The sequence below is a fragment of the Mugil cephalus genome, chromosome 6 (genome assembly GCF_022458985.1).
Source record: "Mugil cephalus isolate CIBA_MC_2020 chromosome 6, CIBA_Mcephalus_1.1, whole genome shotgun sequence".
NCBI classification, from domain to species: Eukaryota; Metazoa; Chordata; class Actinopteri; order Mugiliformes; family Mugilidae; genus Mugil; species Mugil cephalus.
Genome location: NC_061775.1, coordinates 28626319 through 28651426, shown reverse-complemented (window position 1 = coordinate 28651426; position 25108 = coordinate 28626319). Strand labels below are relative to the sequence as shown.

General features: G+C 44.8%; 4 protein-coding genes and 1 long non-coding RNA gene across 12 annotated transcripts in view; 4 read left to right on the top strand and 1 right to left on the bottom strand.

Annotated features, from left to right (window-relative positions):
- Window positions 1-1245: 1245 nt before the first annotated feature.
- On the top strand, window positions 1246-4031 carry LOC125009791 (zinc transporter ZIP3-like). 4 transcript variants are annotated; one of them, XM_047587989.1, is made up of 3 exons: window positions 1246-1329; window positions 2288-2559; window positions 3040-4031. In XM_047587989.1, the coding sequence occupies exons 2-3, from the start codon at window positions 2353-2355 to the stop codon at window positions 3766-3768; spliced, it is 936 nt and encodes a 311-aa protein (XP_047443945.1). In that variant the 5' UTR covers window positions 1246-1329; window positions 2288-2352; the 3' UTR covers window positions 3769-4031. The 4 variants fall into 4 exon arrangements, with proteins under 4 accessions (XP_047443945.1, XP_047443946.1, XP_047443947.1 ...); XM_047587990.1 differs by having other exon boundaries at window positions 1256-1329; window positions 2291-2559; XM_047587991.1 differs by having other exon boundaries at window positions 1277-1426; window positions 2291-2559.
- A 631-nt stretch (window positions 4032-4662) lies between these two features.
- Window positions 4663-11491, top strand: LOC125009230. The gene is made up of 3 exons (XM_047586967.1): window positions 4663-4795; window positions 9640-9962; window positions 10975-11491. The coding sequence occupies exons 1-3, from the start codon at window positions 4663-4665 to the stop codon at window positions 11332-11334; spliced, it is 816 nt and encodes a 271-aa protein (XP_047442923.1). The 3' UTR covers window positions 11335-11491.
- Window positions 11492-12624: 1133 nt separating this feature from the next.
- reep6 (receptor accessory protein 6) overlaps window positions 12625-25108 on the bottom strand; it is a 12623-nt gene continuing 139 nt past the window's right edge. Inside the window, exons 1-8 of one of the 4 annotated variants that reach the window (XM_047587997.1) lie at window positions 19371-19570; window positions 15916-16009; window positions 15463-15601; window positions 15138-15306; window positions 14923-15053; window positions 14590-14612; window positions 14031-14053; window positions 12625-13538 (exon numbers count right to left, since the gene is read on the bottom strand). In XM_047587997.1, coding sequence (XP_047443953.1) covers window positions 14598-14612; window positions 14923-15053; window positions 15138-15306; window positions 15463-15601; window positions 15916-16009; window positions 19371-19503 — 681 coding nt within the window. In that variant the 5' untranslated portion in view covers window positions 19504-19570 and the 3' untranslated portion in view covers window positions 12625-13538; window positions 14031-14053; window positions 14590-14597. Of the gene's footprint in view, window positions 13539-14030; window positions 14054-14589; window positions 14613-14922; window positions 15054-15137; window positions 15307-15462; window positions 15602-15915; window positions 16010-19370; window positions 19571-25108 lie in introns of those variants that run through there. The other 3 variants (XM_047588000.1, XM_047587998.1, XM_047587999.1) reach the window with 3 other exon arrangements.
- Window positions 13448-15053, top strand: LOC125009802. The gene is made up of 3 exons (XR_007112981.1): window positions 13448-13558; window positions 14313-14621; window positions 14949-15053. It is a non-coding gene; the product is annotated as an uncharacterized LOC125009802 (long non-coding RNA).
- zgc:113223 (uncharacterized protein LOC541424 homolog) lies at window positions 20746-24347 on the top strand. 2 transcript variants are annotated; one of them, XM_047587994.1, is made up of 8 exons: window positions 20754-20923; window positions 21290-21347; window positions 21729-21853; window positions 22517-22591; window positions 22665-22760; window positions 22944-23072; window positions 23646-23807; window positions 23876-24347. In XM_047587994.1, exons 1-8 carry the CDS (start codon window positions 20867-20869, stop codon window positions 24017-24019), a joined length of 846 nt encoding a protein of 281 aa, XP_047443950.1. In that variant the 5' UTR covers window positions 20754-20866; the 3' UTR covers window positions 24020-24347. The 2 variants fall into 2 exon arrangements, with proteins under 2 accessions (XP_047443949.1, XP_047443950.1); XM_047587993.1 differs by lacking the exon at window positions 21290-21347 and having other exon boundaries at window positions 20746-20923.

Genomic DNA, 25108 nt, shown 5'->3' with positions numbered 1-25108 from the left:
CTGCGTTAATGAGTTAATGATGAGTTAATGCTGCGTTAATGATGAGTTAATGCTGCGTTAATAAGTTAACGATGAGTTAATGATGAGTTAATGCTGCGTTAATAAGTTAATGATGAGTTAATGCTGCGTTAATGAGTTAATGATGAGTTAATGATGAGTTAATGCTGCGTTAATGAGTTGATGCTGGTCAAACGTTGGTCAAACGCTGGTTTTGTGGGGTTAGGGTCCAGACGGTGTCGGGTTAAGGCGGTTTAAGTAAACGCTGGTTTGGTTCAATTAAACTTGAGTAAACTTTGGTTTAATGACGGTTTGATGCTGGTTCGCTCTGATATTGGTTAAATATCTGATTTATGACAAATAAACGTCATTTAAACGCTGGTTTGGTCCAAATTAAACATGAACTCTTAACATACCAGCAGGCAGAAAAATAAGTCAAAAATAGTTAAAACTCAGTTTTTGGATGAATTAAATTGAACCTGCTCAGCTGAGAGGATAATTCTGACTGTGAAAAGGTTCCTGGTTGTTATTAGTGACAAATGGACACGAACACTGATGAGTCAGAAAACTACAGAAGCCGGACATTTAATGTTCATTTTGATTTAAAGCTGTTAATTGGATCTAACATTAGTTGTTTAATCACCTGTGAATTCCTTTGGTTCCTTCTCATTCCTCCGTGTTTCTGCTTTGACTCTGCACACGATCGTCCTGTTTCCAAACTCAACCTGAAGAACATTCAAGGATAAAACCAGCTAATCAGCATGAGAGGATTTTAATCAGTTTGACATCAGCACCGTCACTATCTTATAAAATACTGCACATCTCCTTTATTCCATCTCTGCATCATGTTGGATTTAAATCACAGAAAATTCTGTCTATTTATAATAATGTATATTTATTTATTTTAAACATAGACTCTAATGATTCACAAGGAAAATTGCTTGGTTGCAGTAACTTAGTTGCGCATAAAAAATACTCACTTAAGAACCACAAAATAAAATAAATAGTATAAGCAAAAAAAATGTACAAGAAATAGAGATGGAATATATATAATAAACACAGCGATGATAATAAGGTGAAATGTTGCTGAAATGTGACTTTCACTATGATAAGAATATAACGTTTATGATTAAAAATAATATCCGGTGTAAAGTGAAAACACATTAAAAATTTAAACTGTGGAGGAATAAAAACAAAAAATAACGATATTAACTTGTCTCCCTGCTTCCGGGTACGTCATGGGAAGATCCGCCAATGAGCGCTGAGTATTTACCTGACCCGGAAGTACGGAGGTCGGAGGTGTTTTTGACGGCGGCGGTCGGATCCTCGCAGGTAAACTCGGTTCTGAAGAGGATTCTTTTGATTTAAATGTAAATGAAATGTAGTCTGGACTCCACCGAGGCTCCTGCTTCGTAACCGGAGGATTTCGGTGAGGTTAGCAGCTCGTTAGCAGCTCGTTAGCAGCTATCTGCTATTAGCTTCACATGCTAGCGGAAACCATTCCGTTTAATCGATTTACATTTGACAATAAACTGATATTTTCACTACTGATTTTTGTTGGTAGAATAAAGCCTTATTATAGATTTGCTCTCTTATATAAAGATGTAATATACACAGTCTGGCCAGAAATAAAAACCTCCTCTTTAGTCTGGATGAAGCTTCTTCAGCTTTGACTCCAGCTTCATTCTCTGTGTTGTTGATGTCAGAGTCTGAGTCTCCAGCTCCTCCCAAACCTTCTCTCTGGGGTTCAGGTCTGGACTCTGGTCTGGACCCTGGTCTGGGTTCAGGTCTGGATTCTGGTCTGGACTCTGGTCTGGACTCTGGTCTGGACTCATGCTCCCTGAACCTCTTTCTCTATCTGAGCCCCATGAATCCTGGTGGTGTCCTGGAATATGTTTGTAGCATCATGTTGTTGAAGAAATGAGAAGCTCCTCATTGCATCAGTTGGTCTTAAGTAACTTGTTGAAGATAATCACCATGAACTAATGATCCAGTGGGAGGCTCCTAAATATTATCTCAGGTGGATGCAGGTGAAGCTGCTTTTATTTTGGCCGGACTCTGAAATTAGAGGAGTTCTTTAAAAGGCGATAAAGTAAAACTGAAATTAGTGGAGAATCCAGTTAAAGGCTCAGTCCTGACGAACCAGTTTAGCCACAAAATAAATTATTGACAGACTGATAACTGTCAGTTGGTTAAAAATACATAGTAGTCTGTAGTAAAACAGATGTTGTGCTGCAATGTTCGGTTCCACCACCAGGAGGAGCTGATGATTTCTGACCTTCTTGTCCAGCAGAAGCTGCAGACCAGAAGAACATGGCGTCCTGCTGCTTGTAGCATTGGTGCAGCAGCTTCAGGATGCAGATCCTGGCGGCCAAGCTGCTCGGCATGCTGGGATTGTTCGGCCTGGTCCTGGCCGGCGTTCTGGTCCCGGTGCGCCTCCTGCTGGCCGACCACGACAAGGCGCATCGCTACCGGCGGCCGCTGTCTCTGGGCAACTCGTTTGGAGGAGGCGTGTTCCTCGCCACCTGCTTCAATGCTCTGCTTCCAGCCGTCAGAGACAAGGTAAAGTCACCTGACTCATGAGTGGGAGGAGTCACCTGAAAGCCCAGTTTGACCCAGAGTCTGGACCTCTGGTAATCTGTGATAATGCTGGAGGTCGTCTGTGATCTTAATCCCTGTGAATATATTTTTTACTAATCAGTTATATAAGCAGTTGAAGCTGTCAGAAGGTGTAAACTGTCCTCTGACCTGCAGCAGAGACACAACTATGGACAGAGACTCTGTAAAGTCCTGGTGCCTTTTTAAGAGTTTCCTGTTTAAACCTCAAACTGGCTCCAGTGCCTCAGACGTTTCATCGTCTTCTTTAGAAAACTCCACGTGTCCAGACGCTTTTTCAAAGCTTTTTGGATGTAACTATGGTTTGTTTATCCCGTGTGAATGCACCTCATGAAGCTCAGACATGGAACCACAGGACGTCGCAGGTAAAACTGGTCCCTGAGAACCGGGCTGAACTCACCTGTGTGTGGTGGTTGTCGTCTTCAGGTGACGGTCGTGTTCCAGCAGCTGCAGATCAGCAGCGATTATCCTCTGGCGGAGACGATGATGATGCTGGGCTTCTTCCTCACGGTCTTCGTGGAGCAGAGCGTCCTCACCTTCAGGAAGGAGACGCCGTCCTTCATCAACCTGGAGACCTTCAACGCCGGTGGCTCTGAGGCCGGCAGCGACTCTGAGTACGACACGCCGTTCATCTCGCCCGGCGGCGTCCAGCGTTCCCACGGACACCAGCACGGACACTTCAGCCCGGCGGAGCTGGCGGGGGCGGGACCCCTGCGTCTGGTCAGCCTGGTCCTGGCGCTGTCGGCGCACTCGGTGTTCGAGGGCCTGGCGCTCGGCCTCCAGGACGACGGCGCCAAGCTGGGAGGGCTGTTCCTGGGCGTGGCCGTGCACGAGACTCTGGCCGCCGTCGCCCTCGGCGTGAGCGTGGCCAAGGCGTCGCTGGGCCTCAGGGACGCCGCCAAGCTGGGCGTGGCCGTGAGCCTGATGATCCCGCTGGGCGTGGCCGTGGGGATGGGCGTGGAGTCGGCGCAGACGCTGGCGGGCAGCGTGGCGTCGGTGGTGCTGCAGGGTCTCGCCGCCGGGACCTTCCTCTTCGTCACCTTCTTTGAGATCTTGTCCCGGGAGCTGGACGACAAACAGGACCGGCTGCTCAAAGTCCTCTTCCTCATCCTCGGCTACGCAGTCCTCGCCGCCCTCGTCTTCATCAAGTGGTGACAGGACAGGAAGCGCCGGCCAAAACTTATTTATTTACAGGAAAACTTTATTTAAACGTAACTCCTGGACGGCAGAGGGTTCATAAATGTGTCTGTTGTAGTTTGTTAAAAGCTGAAATATTAACTTTAAATGTTTTCTCATTTGTTTTTATAAAAACTTCCGTTTGTGTAAATCCTGCTGATTCTTCTTTAAAGTCTCTGAACAGAAAATATGTTTTAATATTAAGAATCCTTTCACATTAGAAATAAAGACTTGAGTAAGAACCAGTGTCTGGACTCTTCCTGGATGTCGTTGTGATTCAGACTCATCCGACCAATCGCAGGCGTTTAAACTGAGTCAGGTGATGTGATGAATCCGTATGAATGAATTAGTACATTAGTGGATCCTGGTCCTGGATGATCCGTCCATTCTTCCTCTAGAAGCTTAACTCTGCTAACGTTTCCTTTCCTACATCTTCTTTAATCAAACTAAATGACTTCCTGTTATTTATCTTACACAACCTTGACAACTCTCAGTATAAACTGTACGTCCTCCTGAGACCCTGTGTCCTCATATGAGGACATCAGATTATTCTGCTTCATTTAAACACATGACACTTTACTCTGCCATCTAGTGGTAGTAGAGGGTCAATATAAAAATCTGAAATGTGTTGATTTATGCTTTTTGACTTTTCTACTTTGATATAATGTTCAAATTTAACAAATTCTGTCAATAGTAACGAGCCAGAACGTCACCAATTGGTAAGTTTTAGTAGAGGACACTGAGATTTCATTGTTTGTGTTTCTGCTCAGCCATGTTCAATAGTATGTGCAACATATAAATCACAGTAAAGAACCTTGAATGATTTTGTTTTTAAGTCTAATACTTGATTGAATGACTGATTAAAAAGGCTACATGTACTGTCACCATGGGGACGACTTCCTGGACCAGTGTCACCGTGGAGACGACTTCCTGGACCAGTGTCACCGTGGAGACGACTTCCTGGACCAGTGTCACCGTGGCGACGACTTCCTGGACCAGTGTCACCGTGGAGACGAACAACATGAAGACAGAGACTGGCTTTAGACGACGGTGCAGTGATGTCTTCTCGTAGGCGTTTCCTCCACATCTCATCTCTTCAATTATGTTTAAAGAGGAAGAAAAGTTTGGTTTCTCAATGAATCAAACTGACTTGAGTAATCTTGTGAACTCCCTCTTATCACTGGGGAAGTTACTTTGTTTCGGTCTGAACGTCGTCTCACTGATGTGGTGAAATAGAAGCTTAATGAAGAGTCAGACTCTAATGGATCTCTACCTGCCACTGGATCAGAACCAGCGCTTTAACACACCCTAAAAGTCTGGGTCCAGTTCAGGAAGCATTTTGGTCTTCTTGTCAATAGAGCTCCTCCCCTCTAGTGTGTGGGCGGAGCTCCTCCAGCTTTGACTCCATTGGTTCAATAAGAAGCTTCTCCAGTGTCTCCAGGTTTCTTCCATCCAGTGTTTTTAGTTCAGATCTTGTGTTGATGATGTCAGAGTCTGAGTCTCCAGCTCGTCCCAAACATTCTCTCTGGACTCTGGTCTGGTCTCATGATCTCCCCCCATGTCTCCAGAGTCTTTGTGCTGCTCCCTATCAGACTGGAGCCTTTTTCCTGGTTGTCCTCCCTGATTAGTGGTTTTCTTAAGGCTTTTTTTTTCTTGAACTCTGTGATTTTTACCTTTTCAGATCAGCTAAAACAAATAATCAGACATAAAACACAGTCTAAAGCAAGAAGGACACAGAAATAAAATAGTTCATACCAACAAACAGTCAAGTCTCATAAGGAGCAGTAAACAAGTGGGTCTTGAACGTTGCTTTGAACATGCTGCCCAGTGTCTTGAGGAAGATTGTTCTGGTGAGCGCTCACCAACCGTCCTTTTTCTAACTTTGGGAACATTCAGCGAACCAGTTCCCTGGGAGCAAAGTGCATGAGAAGGTGCATAAAAGGTCACAAGTCCATTCAAATAAGATGGTGCAATGCCTTTTACAGTTTTACAGGTCAGCAGAAGCACCTTGAAATCAGCCCTGACCTGACAAGGAGCCAGGGAAGAGAACACAGAGGTCATCCAATAGACCATGTGTCACAATTACTTTCTGTTACAATTCACTATTTTTTGTACATAAGCCAATACTTGTATATTGCCAATTCTATTCTATATCTTTTTTTTTTATTATAATTTTTTTTAGCTTTTTTCACAGTTCACTCTTCATTCTTGTTACATTTCTGCACTATGTTGCTGTTGCAAACTGCAATTTCCCCAATGAGGGACAAATAACTATTCAATCTTCAGCAGAACCATCACAATCATGAAGCTGATCCACCAGCAAAAAGGAGCGAAGACTGATTCTCCTGAAATATGAAGAAGAAAAGTCAAACACCACGGCTGCATCAAAGAGACACAGAAGGCAAAGGACTGCAGATTAAATATCATCAGAGATGAATCAGTGTCATTCCCCTCTGGAGTAAAAAGATAAAAACATCATTTCATCTTCTTAATTCTATCGTGTTACCTGGACGACAATAAAGCTGGAAGCTGATGCCACAGTTACATCACATCAATGCATCAGGTTGTTGTCCTGAATGAAATGATGCTGATTCTGAGCTGTGTTTGAGCTAAAACATCCTCTTCTTTGTGTGATTATCTCCTGAAGATGCTTTCAGGCCGTAACGCTCTTCTAGTGGTTTGGGCTCCGATCTCAATCAGGTCTCAATGAAAGGACACGTGATTCTTTCCTGAACAGCTGATTGGCCGGTGGGCGGAGCCTTTTATGGGATTCAGATAGATCCTGAAAGTTACCCTGACCTGAAGCAGGTTAGCTGTTCAGAGTCAGTTACCATGGTAACGTAGCTCCATAAGAATGAAACCAGAAACCCAGAGTTAACCCTGAAGTTTCCTCCATAAGTCTGTGATCCTGCTTCATGATACAGGTGTTGGTAACAGCCCCAGTAATCCATACATAGAAAGAAACCCAAACAAATAAGTTCAGAAATTAAGTTATGTCTAATAAGTATTGAACACACGTACTGATATTTCTTTAATACTTTGTAGAAAAGCCTTTGTTGGTGATGAAGCTTCCAGACGCCTCCTGTTTGGAGAAACTAGTCTCATGCTGCTCAGGTTCTTCCACACAAACAGTCTTTAGATCTTGAAGGTTCTTGAAGCCTTTTAGTTCTGTCCATAGATGTCCAGGTGGATTCCAGTCAGCAGCTTTATTCTCTTCCTCTGAAGCTGGTGGAGAGTTTCCTTGGCTCTGTGTTTGGGATCAGTGTCTTGCTGAAATGTCCACCCTCGTTTCATCTTCATCATTCTGGTCGATGGCAGCAGATTTTTCTCAAGAATGTCTGGCTACATTTTCCCATTCGTCCTCCCTTCAGTTATATGAAGTTTGCCAGTAGCATATGCAGAAAAACATCCCCACACCGTGATGTTCCCCCTCCAGACTTCACCGTCGTATGGTGTTTCTGGGCTGATGTGCATTGTGTCCTCCAGACGCGGTGTGTGTTACAGCATCCAAAGAGTTCAGTTTTGCTCTCATCTGACCAAACTATGTTCTCCCAGTATTTTACAGGCTTGTCCAAATGTTGTGCAGCAAACTTTAAACAAGCTTCAACATGCTTGTTCTTCAGTCTGGGTTCTAGTCCAGCGCAGGTCTTTCTAGGTGGAGTTTGCATGTTCTCCCTGTGTCTGTGTGGGTTCTCTCTGGGTACTCTGGTTTCCTCCGCCCTCCAAAGACGTGCTGGTTAGGCTGAGTAGTGACTCTAAATTGACCCTATTGTGAGTGTGAAGGGTTGTTTGTCTCTGTGTTAGCCCTGTGACAGGCTGGAGACCTGTCCAGGGTGGACTGGGATAGACTCCAGCAACCCCCCATGACCCTAGTGAGGATAAGAGGTATGGAAGATGAGATGAGATGGTTTTTCTTCATAAATGGAGTCTTGGTGGTGAGAGTGCATACAGGTCATGGGCATTGAGTGCGTTGCTTGTTGTTTTCTTTGGAACTATTGTAGCTGCTAATTCCAGGTCTTTCTGAAGCTCCTTGGCTCTTGGACAAACTCTTCTGATAATTCTATTCACTCTGTCAGAAATCTTGTGAGGATCATCTGGTCGTGGCCAGTTTATTGTCGAATGATGTTCTTTCTACTTTCAGATTATCAATCAATCAATCAATCAAATTTATTTATAAAGCACATTTAAAAACAACTGAGGTTGACCAAAGTGCCGTTCAAAAATTAAGTGAAAAAAACAAAAACAGCAACCAACAACAAACAGGTGGGAGGGGGCTGCTCCATTCTGGGCTTTATATACAAATAAAAGAAGTTTAAAATCTATTTGAAATTTAACTGGCAGCCAGTGGAGGGAGGCAAGGACAGGGGTGATGTGGTCTCTCCATCGAGACCCTGTCAGGAGTCTGGCCCCACCAGTTCTCACTGGAACGTTGAGAAGTTTAGAAACCCTTCTGGAACCAACGCCATCACAATGTTTTCAACAATGAGGCTGTGAAAGTCTTCAGAGAGTTCTTTGCTTTCACCCATCATGACATGTTCCTGGTGATGACACCTTTTTAGAGGCAGGATGTGTTTCTGATCACTACACATAACTTAACTTCTGAACTTATTTGCTTTGGTTTCTTTCTATGTATGGATTACCTGATGAACATTTCATGTCAATAGCACCTTCAGAAATATGTCCACTACGAAACATTGGGATGTGTTCAGTATTTATTTTATCTGCTGTATTGTTTCCATGTGTGTACATCTGATAAAGAAATCCGGTTTTCTTTGTTTTAAGGTGTGTTACTTGCTTTTCTTTCACTTACTGATAAGCAAGATGAGAGTCCCCAGATTTTGGGAAATGTTAGTGTTGGTTCCACCCAGAGAACCAGGAACAGTGTGTGGCAGGTGGATTCCCGGGTTTGCCAACAACACTGTATTTAAACAGCTTCACCATCAGACGGAGGCACAAACGCTGAACATGGAGCCTGGTGAGTCTTTTCATTGTTCTTTATGGTCATAATTAATTGTTCGTTAATTCTAAATAACATGTGGAGGAGTGTTTAGACCAATCAGTTTAATGTAATGAACTTACACCAGAGTCTGTTCTAATTTAATCAAACCATCCTCTGCGATATTTAGTTTTTTTGCGTCTTACATGCTTCAATATATTTTTCTATTGTTATTTTAAATTCTAAAATGAAAGATTTTCATTTTTCTATAGTTTCCTCTGAAGCATTTCTGGTTTGTTATTGTTCATAATAATAATGTTTAAAGTTTCATTTTGTACCAAACAGGCTTCTTTTCATTTATGCCTTTTGGTAAAATAATAATAATAATGATGATAATAAATTTGTGTTGGTCTGCATCTCTGAACTGGTGAATATATCGTCTATAAGCAGGAATTAAGCAGATGAACCTCTGCAACATCAGGCTGAAGAGAAACATCACAGAAATACCTCAAATTCCCACTAACATGTTATAAATGAAAGCAAAGAGTCTAATCACTATCATTAAATATAAATTGTCATGGTATCCATGTGTAGCTGATCTTATTTCATTTGCTATAACATGATGTATAAAGTATGAATTAATTATAGGTTGATTCCATAAAGTCAATATTCACCGTAAAAATATAAATAATATTCTTAAAGTCTTCAAAGTCCATGAAAGTGGCCATTTTAGAAATGTTTGCCAAAATCTAGTGACTGGCCTAGCCTAGCATGCTAGCATGGTTAGCATGCTTCTTGAATCACATGAGAACACAGGAAGCAGAGGAGGCAGGTAGGATGCTTCAAAGGACAGAACAGACAGAGAGACGCAGCCGTCCTGATACAACAAGCTTCACATTTACAGAGATAACGAGGTCAAAAACATCCAAAATGTTTTCATGTGTGTTCAGTCTGTGGTGCCGACATCTATGACCGTCTGTGGACAAACAACCTGGACATCGCCAAACGGACTCTGGAGGTACCTTTTCTACAGGACATGCAGCTGGGAGACCTCCAGGCCGACTACTACGTCAGCTTCACCATCCAGGACGTCGCTTACCTGGTGAAGGTCACTGAGATGTTGAAGCAGATGTGTCAGAAAGTGAAGGAGCCTGAAGACATCCATCAATTCATGCTGGAACGATTCAACAGCTACAACAAATATGCTGAGGAGACGCTGAAGCTGTTCAACCTCAAAGTAAGAAACCACAGAATGACATCAAATTATTTATAATGCAGCTACACAGGTTTCAGCATTTCTCAATAAAAATGATTCAAACATCCTGAAAGTCTGGGGCAGTGTTTAGCTCAATGAGTAGAGCTCTCGTCCCATGTGCTGAGGCTACAGTCCTGGTTCCTGCATGTCTTTCTCCTTCTCTGCCTCCTCGTTTCCTGTCTATCTCTCACTGCACTTTCAATTAAAGCTGAAAAAGGCCCAAAATATATATATATAAAAAAAAACATCCTGAAAGTAGACAAAGAGAACCCAAGCACACTTCTTTCCTTCCTTCCTTCCTTCCTTCCTTCTTCTGGAGAACCACTGGTGTTCTTGGGCTCCTTGTCTTCCTCCATGACCCAGTTTCTCTTCACATTCAGCTCATGGACTCATGTCCTGACATTTAAACCAAACTATTCTGCTCTGGTCTCATCTGTCCACTAAACATTGTCCCACATGTTCTTTGTGGACAGAGAGCAGTGTCTTTGGTTGTTGAGTGGATTCATCAACATGAACATCAGCCAATGTGAGAGAGGCCTTTAGCTGCTTAGAAGTTCCCCTGGGTTCCTCTGGTTCCTCTCCCACTATGATGGAGTGATGTTTGTTGGTGGACCACTCCTGTGGAGGGGAACAGTCGTCTTCAATCTGTCTGACTCTCTGTGGATTATTTGTGGCTTCCAGACTCTTTACAGATGGTTGTGGAACCTTTTCCAGCCTGATGAGCAACAACAACTCTTTTTCTGAGCTCCTCACAAAGCTCCTTTCATCTGTTGTCATCACACACTTCAACACAAACATGAGACAAATCCCTGATTCATAGAAACTGAACCAGGACCTGAGTCTCATCACATTGATGGAAACTCTCCTGGACTCATGGACACATGGACTTTGACCTCATTTTTAACACTGGCTCATTTTGATGTGTTTGATTGGGTTCTCTTTGTCTACTTTCAGGACTCTGTGTGTATAATATGTCGTCCTGTTTCATCCACAGAGTGTGTCGGACATCAACCTGACGTCCGCCATGAAGAAGTACCTGTCTGACTACACAAGCATCATGAATGACAAGGATCCCATTTACTTCGTGGTGGCTCTTCTTCCCTTCGCCAGGCTCTGGTTGTGGTTGGCCAACCATCTCAAGGAAACCCCCTGTAACGCCTACTTCACCTGGAAGAAGCAAAACTCCCAGGGCCACCCAGAGAAACACTACAAGGCGCTGCTCAACAAGTATCTGACCACCGCTGACCAGATAACACAGGCTAATAGCATCTTCCGCCAGCAAATGCAGAACGAGCATGAATTCTTTGCATCCTCTCTCAAAAAGCAGAACAGCAGCTGTAAATGTAAACCTTAGAACCGTGTCCTTATGTCCACAGGTCGACAGCAAAGGGAAACATTCCGAGTTATTTCCAGGTTATTGTGCTGTTATGTGATTAAATGTGTGTGGTTCCTGAACTCTGGACTACCCAGACCTTCTGTGTCCCACCCAGAATAAACCAATATGACCTTCACCGGCTCCAGACTGTTTCTTTTTTTACTCTGAACGTCGTGTATGAGCTGGGATTTAAAAGGAGTTCACACTCACCTGATTCACAGCAATGGTTTGTTTTCCTCTCAGAGAATCCAGACCTGATCCTGACCCGGGACGTCCTGGTGCTGCCTCATGTTAACTTAGTTAATGAAGACCAGAAACTAATATCTGATGATAAAAAGGAGATGAGACTAGACTGTTATGTTAATACTAAAACTTTACTACTTTACTAGTTACATGAAGTTATTGGCCTCTCACTTCTTACTGACTCATATTTAAACAGTGGACAGGAGAGCGGGTGATGGACTGAGCATCCTTCCTCTTTTCTCTGTAACGTCTGGTCCAACCTGATAAATGACCAAAGACACAGCAGCTGATCTGAGATCGGAGCCGATGCTTCCTGTTACCTGGACTCATATTAAACTAAAGACAGTTCATCCACTAAAACAATGACCATCCAAGGAGCTGCTGTGCAGATGCTGAGCAGTTCCAAGTTACTAGGGGGCACATCTCATCTGACCTTTCCTGGACTCAGAGTAACATCACTGGCTGAGACGATTCACCTCGACTTCCTCTGCAAACTGCAAAGAGCATAAGTTCCATTCAAACTTCTTCTGTTAGAAAAGTCTGTGTTGTTTTGGGGGTTTAGTTTTTCTTGTTGGACCAGTGATTGATCAAATTAAAAACCCCTTCACAGACACTAAAGGTGTTTGCATGTGTTCCACAATAGACTGTCTTCTGTCCTACGTCACGATGGTTTGCTGGAGGCAGGAACCAGAATATGAGGCTGCTCTGATCAACATGTCATCTTGATGTGTTGTCAGGAGCCAGAATCAGAAGAATGAGACTTTTATCTTATGCCAGCGGCCACTGAAAAGGACAAACCTGTGGTTAAAGGTAATAAAACTGTAAATATTGGTCATTAGATGAGATAACTCCTAGTTGTAGGTCTGTGTTCACTAAAGGCATCAGCTCCCTGGGTCCAGGATTCACTGGGGGTGTCGACTAAGAGGAGGAGGAAGTAGAGTTTATGGCTCAGGACCAAGACGTGAGGAAAACCAGGATTAGCAGTTCAACTTCAGATGTAAACAGATGTGATCTGAGAGGTTTTGATCGATTCTTATCAACAGGTTTAATTTCAATAATCAATAATGTCACAGCCACTAAAAGTCATCAGGTGGAATCGGGTCCAGTTTGAGCTCATTCAGCACAAATCATGGTTGAATGTAGCCGGAGTGGAGAGTAGCCACGGCCACCGATATAAATAAAGATACTGTAGCAGTAAAACATCAACAATCATCTACTAATGATTCTGGGTCAGAATTAAAGTCTTTGTAAAGTCAATCAGCGCTGGTCCGTTTTTAACTCTGTGTGATCTCATTTTAAAGAACAAGTCTGTGTTGACTAGACGACTGGGTCAGAACATCTCCAGGTTACTGGTCTGCAGGGCTCACAACCAATCAGCAGTGGTCCAAGAAGGAGGACAACCAGGGACAGGGACGTGGGCGTAGGATCATTGATGCAGGGCTGGTGCTGAGGCCAGTGTGGTGTGAAGGAGACCAGCCGGTGGAGACAGGGTGGTGTTTGGTCCACGTTCTGCTGGGAGACCTTGGGTTCTTTCACTCATGTTCTTTGATTCGTAGCTCCTGCCTCAGCATCGCTGCAGACCATGTCCACCCTTTCATGGAGACAGGATTCCCTTCAGGATGATGCTCCCTGGAACCAGATCTCAGTCCAGTCCAGCATCTGTGGGACGTCCTGGACCAACTAGTCTGGTCTGTGGAGGCTCCACCTCTCAACCTGGAGCAGGATCTAAAGAATCTGATGCTGACGTCACAGAAAACCTTCAGAGGTCAGGAGGAGTCAGGAGGTGGTCCTAATGTTACGGCTGAAATGTGACAGCTACTAGATCAAGACAGATATAAAAGACATGTGACAGAAACAAGAGTCTCCGAGATGAAGAGGGAAACCTTCAGTGTGTCCTCGTCCTCCCTGAGTGTCCTCTTCCTCTGCTGCTATTGGACAGACTGTAGAACAGAAACACAAGGTGATGACGGTTATTATGGCTTCAGGACTTCAGTCTCCTGCAAACAACACTTCTCAAATAATCATTATTTCCAGTTCATGATGACAGCAACACAAACAGTGTTTAATATGTAATGTTTCTATTTCTCTGCAAAGACGATGGATCCTGTTACTGGACACGTTTCAAGGCAACAGTGTTTATTTCCTTCTAGTGTTAATTTGTCTCTGTTACAGACCAGGACCTCAGATGTTCTCCTTTTAGCGTCTGAATGAACTCAGGGACAGGAAGTACAGTTCTGGTCCGGTCTGATTCCCCATCAGTGTGTGGGTCACGCTAACTCTGCTCTCTGTTGTAGATTCAGAGAAACCAGCGTCCAGACCAGGAAACTAGAACCATGTGTTGACTGAGTTTCCACATCTCCATCCTAAATGATTTAGGTTTCAAGAGACAAGAGGCCTCTGAGAGTGTTTGTTCATCAGCAGGAGGAACTTACCGTCAGTCTACACTGAGTCCATCCTGATGTGCAGACAAATGACAGAGACAGTTCAAACAGTTAAAACCAGAAACAGCGATTAAACCTTTGTAGGACAGAATAATAACTCAACTGGATCAAACTCCTTGGAGCTAGAGAAGGACCAGACAGAGCTCTGTTAACTTTCTGTTACAGTCGAATGAATGGACGCCCCATGTTTGACTTTCTGTTCTTTCTTTACTTCCTTCTAAAATAAAACACTGTTGTCTTTGCTGTTGATGCAATGCTCTGTGTGTTTCATAGGTCACCAGTTAGTTAGAAGCTTTAAACAACATCTGAGCTGATGCTTCAGATCAGACCCATGATGGCGGCTCAACGTTTGGTTCCCTGCTCTTTCTTTTCTGGACTCGACGTCTGGTCCAATAATTAAAAGCCAACGAGCCCAGGGAGCTGGTGCAGGCCAGTCTGCAGCACCACCGAAGAAGAAACAGCACCATGGTTCTACCAGGGTCACTGAGCTACATGCTAACTCTGTTCACACCAACGGACTACTTTACCAACACCAAACCAGCCCACTTACCAAACTGGTTAACCCAGGAAAGGCTGGAACAGGTAAGAGGACATCTGGGTTAGAGAAAGATCCATTTAAACCTCGTTCCAACACAAAACCACAGACTGTTGGTGAAAGTGGTGCTAGCAGAGACACATGGTGATAAAATCTAGAGGCTTCAACCTGTGCTGGAAGTTATAAATGTATTTATGGAGTGAATGTCCTAAAATAAATATGAACCCGACCTAAACCAACTGTGAGTGTCCGGAGGACCGATGGAATAACCTGGTCCAGACAGTTGGACAGGGACTAGTTTGAGGGGACAGAATGATAGGAGGATGGAAGTCGATGTGGTTTACGTACTCTCTCTTCTCTCTCTTCGACTTTAGCTGCTGATGTCTCTGCTGATGAACTTGGTAAACTTCTCGGGTCAGATGGAGGGACTTGCGGCGCTGGAAACACCAGGGCTTTATTCTTCACCAGAGTGGACAGGACTGACCGGCAGAGGAGGCCAGAGAAGCACAGTTAAACACTTCAAACTGCTGAGAGAGCCACAGTCTGGTCTGGGCCGGTCCTACCTTCTCTGGTGAGGTTCTCGGCAGCGCTCATGGCCTTCCCACCGAGGTTGCTGACCATGTTGTCCACTGTGGCCTCGTGGCGGAGGAAGACCGGCCGGACCACCTTGTCGTAGATGATCTGGGAGCCGTTCCAGGACATCGGGACCATGCACCACAACAGGAAGAGACACTGGAACCGCAGAGGACGGACAAGCTGTGGACTTACTGGACCAGTACCGACTGAGCCGCCCTTAACGGCACCGAGGACCGGTTTAACGGCAACAGTGTTCTAGCAGAGCAGTGTGGATGTAGAGGATACCGGTCTGTGTCCTGAGTGAGTTCTCACCTTGAAAGCGTAGTAAAATGGGAACCAGTAGAGGAAGATGTCTGAGAAGAACTCGCCAAGGCTAAAGACGCCGTACACCACCCAGTACGTCAGCCATTTTGTGTCATCTTCTTTGCTGGGGCTTTCAATGGCTTTGATTCTGCAGGAAGTCAGAAAGTTTCCACAGACAAAGACATTGATAATAATAATAATCTTTATTTAACCAGGTTTGCCTCATTAGATATAAAGTGAGACCAGGATAGCAGCAGTTCACACAGTATAAAAATCAATCAGCTCCACCTGCTGATGAACTCATCTATGAGTGGATGGACGTTCAAACCTTCTTTAGCTCATTTTATCAGAACTTTGTGCTCTATTTGGATAGAACAACGTTTTTCAATCAGTTTCATATCTATGGTTCTGCTGAGAGGATCCAAGCTGACACAGATCAGCATCAAAATCCCAGAAACTCACGAATAATACGCTGGATAGACGAAACCAATCAGGTTGCAGAGGAGGGCGGCACCATATCCATACATCAGATAGAGTCCAGTCAGTGAGACGGCACCTGGACGAGGACACACAGACACACAGAGTCATCTTTTTATATTGTAAATAAACGAGTTGCCGAAACAGATGCATCCCAACACATTTTGACTCAATCACAGGACTTCTGATCCAGACCAGGCGAGACCAGGCGAGCTATAGGGATGTGCCTATTCGATCCAGAAATATTGACACCAAGTCCACTTTCACAAGAAATATTAACACGTTTATGACACCGAATCATTAATCATTTCTAAAAGTAAAAAGCGTGAGAGAGAGGGAGCTCAGGGAAATGAGACAGACCTCTATGATGGAAGCCCTTAAATTCAGAGACAGGAAAACTCCAGGTGTTTAGTGAAAATACATGTCAGTGGCCCTCACAGGCATGTGCACGTAAATCATGTCAACATGCTGCTGTTTCTGAACAAAAACACAGGAATGGGAAATGATAGAGATGCAGAATGAGACCTTTGTTGTCAAAGTTCAAGTTCTGTCAAGTTCTAAGCTGAATACTCCTCTGTCTGGGCCAGAAACAATTCTATGGAAGTCAGAGCGACTGTTCTCATTTTCATTTTTGTTTCAGAGGGATTTTTTAATGTGATTTGCTCAGATTGTCTTTAATTGCTCTGATTAAAGAGACGTCTGAAAGTATCGGTATCGGGCTGTTACTTGGTATCGGATCCAAAGGATGAGGGACACGCCCCCTGAGGGACACGCCCCCTGAGGGACACGCCCTCTGAGGGACACGCCCCCTGAACACAGAGAGTGGATGAAGACGCTGCGCGTCCCAGAGACCGCGGCTTGAAAATGTCGTGAATTCAGTTATAATGAGGTTTAGTTTCCAAAGTCAGGAGGAGTTTAATTGTAAAATGACATGTAAAGCTAATTCTGTGGCGCAGAAACAGACAGAAACGGTTGAGACGACATCCAAGCTTCATGGACACATTGAGAGGAAGCACAGAGGCGGGTAAATTAACCGTTAAATTAGCTCCGCTAGCTACATTAGCTACATTAGCTACACGGGGGAAGTTAAAACATGAACATTTCAACTCCCGCCCTGAGACACTGAGCCAGAATAACATCATTTATTCCCACGATAGTTTTTCTCTTAACGTTCAGAGCATCGGCTGTATATTACAGCCAGGTTAGCATTATCAATAGCATGATAACAGAAAAAGAAACAATGAACACGCCCCCAGTTCTTACGCAGGTTCTTATGTAATGAGTTGTCTGTAAAAAGTTCAGCAGATGGAGAGAAACTCTGTCTCGCAGAGCTCAGAGTTAAAGTCACAGTTACTACAGAATAAAGTGGAAATGAACATGAAGCATAGTTAAAGATCTCCAGCAGACTGTTAGCACACTTAGCTTCCCACTGGTTAGAAATGACCTGACTCAGAAAGACTCAACTCACCTCTTCACTTCACACTTAAAAACTAAAAACTTAATCAACTGGCTCTGAGACTAAGATTCAAATATAAACAGCGGGACTGTACGTTTATTACTATTATTTCATTGAACAGTGTTTGAATGAATGAATTGGAGACTAATTTAAAGAGTAGATCATGTGACTACACCAGGTGAACACAGAAAGAGGTTAGAAAACTTCCAGGATAACTTCCACAGTGACTCGGCCTCGTCCCTGGCGCTGCAGGAACAAACCCAGAGAATGTGTTGGATGAAAGTGTCCTACCTCTGACCAGCTGATGCTGCTGTTCACTCATGAGGCTGCTCTGCTCTGCTCTGTCTCTGAGGAGAATCTGCTTCTACGTCAGCGCTCAGAGCCGGAGACAATGAGCACCAGGCACCAGGCTGACATCATGTTCACTGGGCTACTGGCCACTGCAGCTAGCATCACTGCTACTGGCCACTGCAGCTAGCATCATCACTGTTACTGGCCACTGCAGCTAGCATCATCACTGTTACTGGCCACTGCAGCTAGCATCATCACTGTTACTGGCCACTGTAGCTAGCATCACTGCTACTGGCCACTGCAACTAGCGTCACTGCTACTTGCCACTGCAGCTAGCATCACTGCTACTTGCCACTGCAGCTAGCATCACTGCTACTGGCCACTGCAGCTAGCATCATCACTGTTACTGGCCACTGCAGCTAGCACAATCACTGTTACTGGCCACTGCAGCTAGCATCATCACTGCTACTGGCCACTGCAGCTAGCATCACTGCTACTGGCCACTGCAGCTAGAATAACTGTTACTGGTCACTGCAGCTAGCATCACTGCTACTGACCACTGCAGCTAGCATCATCACTGTTACTGGTAACTGCAGCTAGCATCACTGCTACTGGCCACTGCAGCTAGCATCCTCACTGCTACTGGCCACTGCAGCTAGCATCCTCACTGCTACTGACCACTGCAGCTAGCATCATCACTGCTACTGGCCACTGCAGCTAGCATCCTCACTGCTACTGGCCACTGCAGCTAGCATCCTCACTGCTACTGACCACTGCAGCTAGCATCATCACTGCTACTGGCCACTGCAGCTAGCATCCTCACTGCTACTGGCCACTGCAGCTAGCATCCTCACTGCTACTGACCACTGCAGCTAGCATCATCACTGTTACTGGCCACTGCAGCTAGCATCATCACTGCTACTGGCCACTGCAGCTAGCATCCTCACTGCTACTGGCCACTGCAGCTAGCGTCACTGCTACTGGCCACTGCAGCTAGCATCACTGCTACTGGCCACTGCAGCTAGCATCACTGCTACTAGCCACTACAGCTAGCGTCACTGTTACTGGCCACTGCAGCTAGCATCCTCACTGTTACTGGCCACTGCAGCTAGCATCCTCACTGCTACTGGCCACTGCAGCTAGCATCATTACTGTTACTGGTCACTGCAGCTAGCACCCTCACTGCTACTGGCCACTGCAGCTAGCGTCACTGCTACTGGCCACTGCAGCTAGCATCATCACTGCTACCGGCCACTGCAGCTAGCATCACTGCTACTAGCCACTACAGCTAGCGTCACTGTTACTGGCCACTGCAGCTAGCATCCTCACTGTTACTGGCCACTGCAGCTAGCATCCTCACTGCTACTGGCCACTGCAGCTAGCATCATTACTGTTACTGGTCACTGCAGCTAGCACCCTCACTGCTACTGGCCACTGCAGCTAGCGTCACTGCTACTGGCCACTGCAGCTAGCATCATCACTGCTACCGGCCACTGCAGCTAGCATCACTGCTACTGGCCACTGCCGCTAGCATTAATGAGTAAATATGAAGAGGATGAAGAGCAGCGTCCTGGTTCCAGACTGGAGGATTAACTGGATTCTCTTCAGTTTGCAGTGACATGAAACAGCCTGTCACAAACGTCCGCGACATATTTGAGCCGAACTGAACCACAGCAGATCAAACCTGACCTACCCCCTGCAAGGATCTTCTTCCTGATCCCAGTTTTCTCCTCCACCTTCCCCAGAAAATCTGTCACCACATTCTTCTCGTTGAGGAACTTGTCAGCTCGGTCTCTGATGGAGGAGAGGATGTTCAGCAGGCCCATGGTCCTCAGTCAGGTCCTCAGAGCAGAGCAGGAAGGAAGGGAAGCTAGTGGCAGGAGAGGAAACCAGGCCGAGTGTAATCCTCATCAAAGCTGCTTTAATGACCAGGAGGAGGAGCCAGGTAATCAGATTACTCTCACCTGTCTGTCTGTCTAATATTCAACTGTTAAATTGAAACCAATTAATGGACCAATCAGTGAACAGATTAATCAGACGTATCACATGGACGTTTCATCTGAGGTTTAAATATGAGTCTTAACTCTTTTAACTGATGGAGTTTCTTATTTAAACCTCAAACTTCCCTCCTACAGCTTTTGGATATAAACCGTGAACTGGGTGACTGAGAACTTTCATATTCAGAAAAAACTAAACTTGGATCAGTTCCTTTATCGTCACTGGACAGAACCAGAACAAAGAGGTTTGGTTCAATGAACAGAAACATCCTGGATATGACTGACAGCAGAGACACAGCTGATGAAACCACATGAAACCAGAACATCCAGTAGTTAGTTCAGTTCAGACCTGAACGTCTTTAGCCACGTTGCTGCTGTAGTAAACTCTGCTGGTGATGTTCTATTCTTTTCTGAGAGTCGACTCTTTTCTCTGTTTGCATTCAATATTTTCATGAGAAGCCTGATAATTGTCTCATTTCGTGCAGTTACAACATTCTGTTACAAAAGCATTATGTGTAATATTTCAATAAAATGTACTTTAACTGTACAAATAAGTCAATAAAACACTGCAGTCAAATCCACACAAGCAAAAACTGAATGAAACTCAGAAAACAAATAATATAAAAGTCCTACTCAGTCTTAGTCTGACTGAAATCAGCCTCTATATTAGGTTCTCTTATTTTGAAGTAGTTTTTAGTTTGAAAATCCAACATACCCATTGACCCTCCCTTTGGTCCCTGGTGGGGTCTTTATCCTGGCTCCATAAAAGCCATTTATCAAACCGTGTGTAGAAAAGGTTTTAAATTCTGACGTAGGGATGAAATTTAGATTGTGTGTAAGTACAAAAAATCTGGATTTATCAAACATGTGGACACTGGTCCTACACACACAATAATCAGTGATGATAAATCCTGCTGTTCTTATCTACCAGGCTCCTGCATGGTTCAGAAACGCCAGAACAGATGAACGAGCAAGAGGGAAAAAGTGGTTTGGAATCGTTTCTTCTGAACATGACACATCTCTGCTGCCTGGGGGGGGCGCTGAGAGGCTTGGCTGGGGTTTGACAGTGACACCTCCTCCTGCGCCTCCTCCTCAGGCCGTGGGGAGGTGGGTGAAGCAGGAATGTCTGGTGCAGGCCGACACACGTCTTCTTACAAACAACAAACCTGCGACAGCAGAACTGATCAGAGACATGAGAGGATACAGAGGCGTCAAGTACTCGCTGTTCATCTCCTGCTACCTGCTGTGGGTGAGTCTCTGCTTTATCGAAGCTCCTCTGATACTGGACAGGAAGGAGGAGGCTGCGCTCCGAAAACGCCTCCTCACGTCCTACTGGTCCCAAGAAAAACTAGACCGAAGTCACTTCAGCGTCCTGAGTTAGAGCAGAGATTTCTCTGTGTGGTCGATTTAAAGTCAGCTGAGAGGAACAGCTGTTAAAGACCCCAAGGGGGCGCTGCACAAAGATGTTCACCATCATAACCATCAAATAAACAGCTTCATGTCGGACAGAGAGAGGTCCAGGACATGCTGAGGTTAGCTTAGCTTAGCGATGAAAGAGTAAATGATAAATGATTTATTCTCTGACTGAACACTGGTCTGCTCTGTGATTGGCCAGGTCGTGAGCGCCGGCCTCATCGCCGTCGGGGTCTACGCCAAGATCGCCAAAGAGAAAGGTCAGACATTCACCTGAAACTTATCGGTTTGATTTAAAGAGAAGAAAGAAGGAAGGAAGGAAGAGAGGAAGAGAGGAAGGAGAGAAGTGAGGAGGGAAAGGAGAAAGTGAAAAGGAAAGGAGGAAGTAAATAAGGAAAGAAGGGAGTAAGGAGAGAAGGAAGGAGGGAAGGGAAGAAGTGTAGAGGAAGGAAGGAAGCTCATGCTACATTAGCTTAGCTCCTTGAATGCAGGAAATGAATGTCACAGTCGTCATGGAAACCTGACAAACACATTCCTGAACTGGATCCTCACATGTTGGAACATTTGCTCTGAGTCTGAGTGTTTGGACATTTCTGAACATGAAAACGTGACGACGTCTTCTTCTTCTCTGGTGTTGACAGATGTGGTCGATACTCTGACGGTCGATCCAGCGCTGCTGCTGATCATCACCGGCTCAGTCATGTTCCTCATAACGTTCCTCGGATGTTTCGGGGCGCTGCGTAACGCCACCTGTCTGCTGAAGCTGGTACGACATCATTTACTAGAGCTGTCAAACTATTAAAGGTTTAATCAGATTAATCAGATTAATCAGATTAAATCTCCTTCATGTTTCATTTCTATTGATGCGTTTCATTGTTGATGATCAAACAGGAACAAGAAAATATATCTGCACTGAACGTCTTTCTTTGTCCACCATGTGTCCACATGAATGTGTCCCTGTTGCTACGGAGACAAACTAACTTGTGGACATTGTCCAACCAGAGGAGAGCTGACGCTTCTTATTGAGAACAGTCTCTCCCAGTGAACAGTGGCTGCAGGAGTGGACACATATTAGCAGCAGCATTGGCAGCTTGTCTTTGTCTTGGTTTGTCTTGGTTTGTCTCCAGCTGTTAGCCGCGTTAGCCCAAGTGCTAGCAGAATCCCCGACTAACGTATGCTTGGCTTGGTTCATGTGCTGTTTGAAGCTGGAAAGAAAACTCCTTCCTGCAGAGTGTGATGATACTTTATGTGTCTCCACTGGTCCCTCTTGGTGTCTTTGTCCTCAAATGTCCCATGGAGAGGACCAACGTGCTGTTTAGCGTCTTCCATCTTTATGGGTTGGTTCTGCTGCCTGTCACTACCGGATCAGCTGGTGCTAACGCTAACGCTACTTGTTAATATTTCCGTCTTCTGTCTGTTGTTGCTCTAGTTTCTGGGGATCGTCACAGTCGTCCTCGTCCTTCAGATCGCGGCTGGAGTTGTTGGATACGTCTTCACTGACATGGTAACGTCGCACTGCATGCTGGGAATTATATCACACCAAGAAGCAAACAGTAAACGGGCCGTGCTGTTGGTAGGTGATGGAGAGGACGGAGAAGCTGATGATGAAGGCGATCGTACGCTACAGGGAGGACCAAGACCTGGAGAACGCCATCGACTTCATCCAGAAGAAGGTGAAGAAGACATTATTTATCCCACGTATGGGACATGTCCTTGTCCCAGCAGCGCACACAAAAATAAACACTGTGTATGTACAGTGTGGTGGATTAAAACGAGTGTAAACGGTAAATTATTGTCTGTAAAAGCCAAACAGTGTCTGTCATTGCTGATCTAAACTCAGTTTGCTGGACTTGTAGTTCCAGTGCTGTGGAGTTGAGACCTACAGGGACTGGTCCCAGAACGTCTACTTCCAGTGTGCAGACACCAACCCCAGCGTGGAGGCCTGTGGAGTTCCCTTCTCCTGCTGCACTGGCCTCCAGAACCAGGTCTGAATCCGTCTGTTCTCATCCTGGACGGGTCAGAGCAGAACTGATCCAGGTGGTTGGTGCTTTATGAGTCTAGACCAGGGACCCAGTACCTCCATCACGATTAGAAAAACTGTTCTAGATGTTAGTCTAATCTGGGGGGGGGGGGCATATTCAGTCCGGTTTGAATTGAACGGGTCGAACCAGTAACACAACAGAATAATAACCTATTAATAAAAACTACTCCAGATGTTTCCCTTTGATTTAGTGCAAATAAGGGTGGGATTTGATCCTCTGGGGGGCGCTATTGGTCCTGTAGCACCTCCAAAACAAACAGCAGTGAGACGCTGGTCCAGAGACCAGAGGTTAGTTCATCCAGGAAGGAGTAGAGGACTGCAGGACGCCATGGACACGGGACAGGACGATGAGACCAGGACTACAGATGTAGTTTATGGAGACAAGAAGATGGAGGAGGCTTAGCAGGCAGCTAGCATGCTATAGGAGTAGCACAGAGCTAGCATGGAGTGGTAGAGGATAAATGAGATGAGGGAGGGGAGGACAGGGTCCATGTAACTGGTTGTCCTGTGTCCTCAGACCGTGTTGAACACCATGTGTGGTTACGGAGCTCAGACTCAGGACGAGGCTTCGGCCGCTCAGCTCGTCTTCACCGTCGGCTGCCTGGAGAGGATCGTGTGGTGGGCAAAGAACAACCTGCTGCTGGTGGCCGGTCTGACCGCCGGACTCCTGCTGCTCGAGGTAAAACCAGATCCGCTTTAGAGGACCCTGCGTCCTGGTTTCTCACCCTGGACCTGTTTCCTCTCTAGATCTGCATGGTGTCTCTGGCTGCTGCTCAGATCTCCTGGATCAACAAGGTCCGACGCCACGAGCAGGAAAACTCAGCGGGAGTTAGGCCAGAGAGGAAGGACAGCTACTGGTATCCGGCCTTCGCAGACTTTGACGACGAGTAGAGAGTGAACGCTGGGACAGACGAGGAGGACGAGGGACTGAATGTTGATCTAATAGAAAAACACTGTGAACTGGTGCAGGTGAACAAACTGAACTACCTCTTTTTACGCTATGAATTTATTATGAACACATTTATTTTTTAAAGAATGAAAAGCTGGAGCTCAGTTAAATGTGTTTCACCTGTACCACTATGCAGCACATTGGCTACTGTGTATTATGGGATGGTTTATATGTTGGTTTGTCAGATCGATTTGTGTCTTATTTTTATTTTAGTTTTAAAAAAAATCCCCATAAAAATGAGGAACATTCAAAATAAAGTATCAACCCACAGTCCTGCTTCACTTCACTGTGTGTCATCAGAAACGAGAGAAGCTCCTCTTTTCATCGATAACAAGCATCACATGTCTGAAGCTAACCAGCTAGCATCGGCTAACAGAAAACACAAACTTTGAGTTTAATGTTGTCTTATTTCTCAGTTTCATACACGGTTCTTTGTCTCCATCTGGTGGTCTAATGGTGGTACTACAGATAATAAAGTAGTAGTGAAAGTTAGCTTAGCATTGATAAGTAGTAGAGGTGGAACGATATGGATTTTTTCAAGCCGATGCAGATGTTTCAGACGCTGGTCAGCCGATGGCCGATGTCTGCTGCCGATATTTTTCTGGCTGATAATTGAAAGTTCTTCTATTTGAATAATAAAAATGTCAAACTAATAACAAAGATGCAAAAAAATCTGAAGTCAACAAAACTTTTATTGATAAATAGAAAACAAATAGACAATATATATATTAAAAAAAAAAATTTAGTGCAGAATGGTTCTTCAAGGAACATTTAGATAACAAACATAATTCTTCTCTTAATATATATTTAGCCTAAATAAAAACAGAAAAACATTCCCCGTTCACGCTGCAGTGTTTGTGTGACACAGTTTTCGTTTTCACATACAAACAGATCAAACTGCGACTGCGTCAAAACAAAAATAAAACCGAACTCACAGCGTTGGGTTTGATGGTTTTAATAGACGATCCTTTCATAATGTTAAGTTACCTGTAAACTACAGCTGCTCGAAGGCCCCAAAGGTTCAAGGCTCC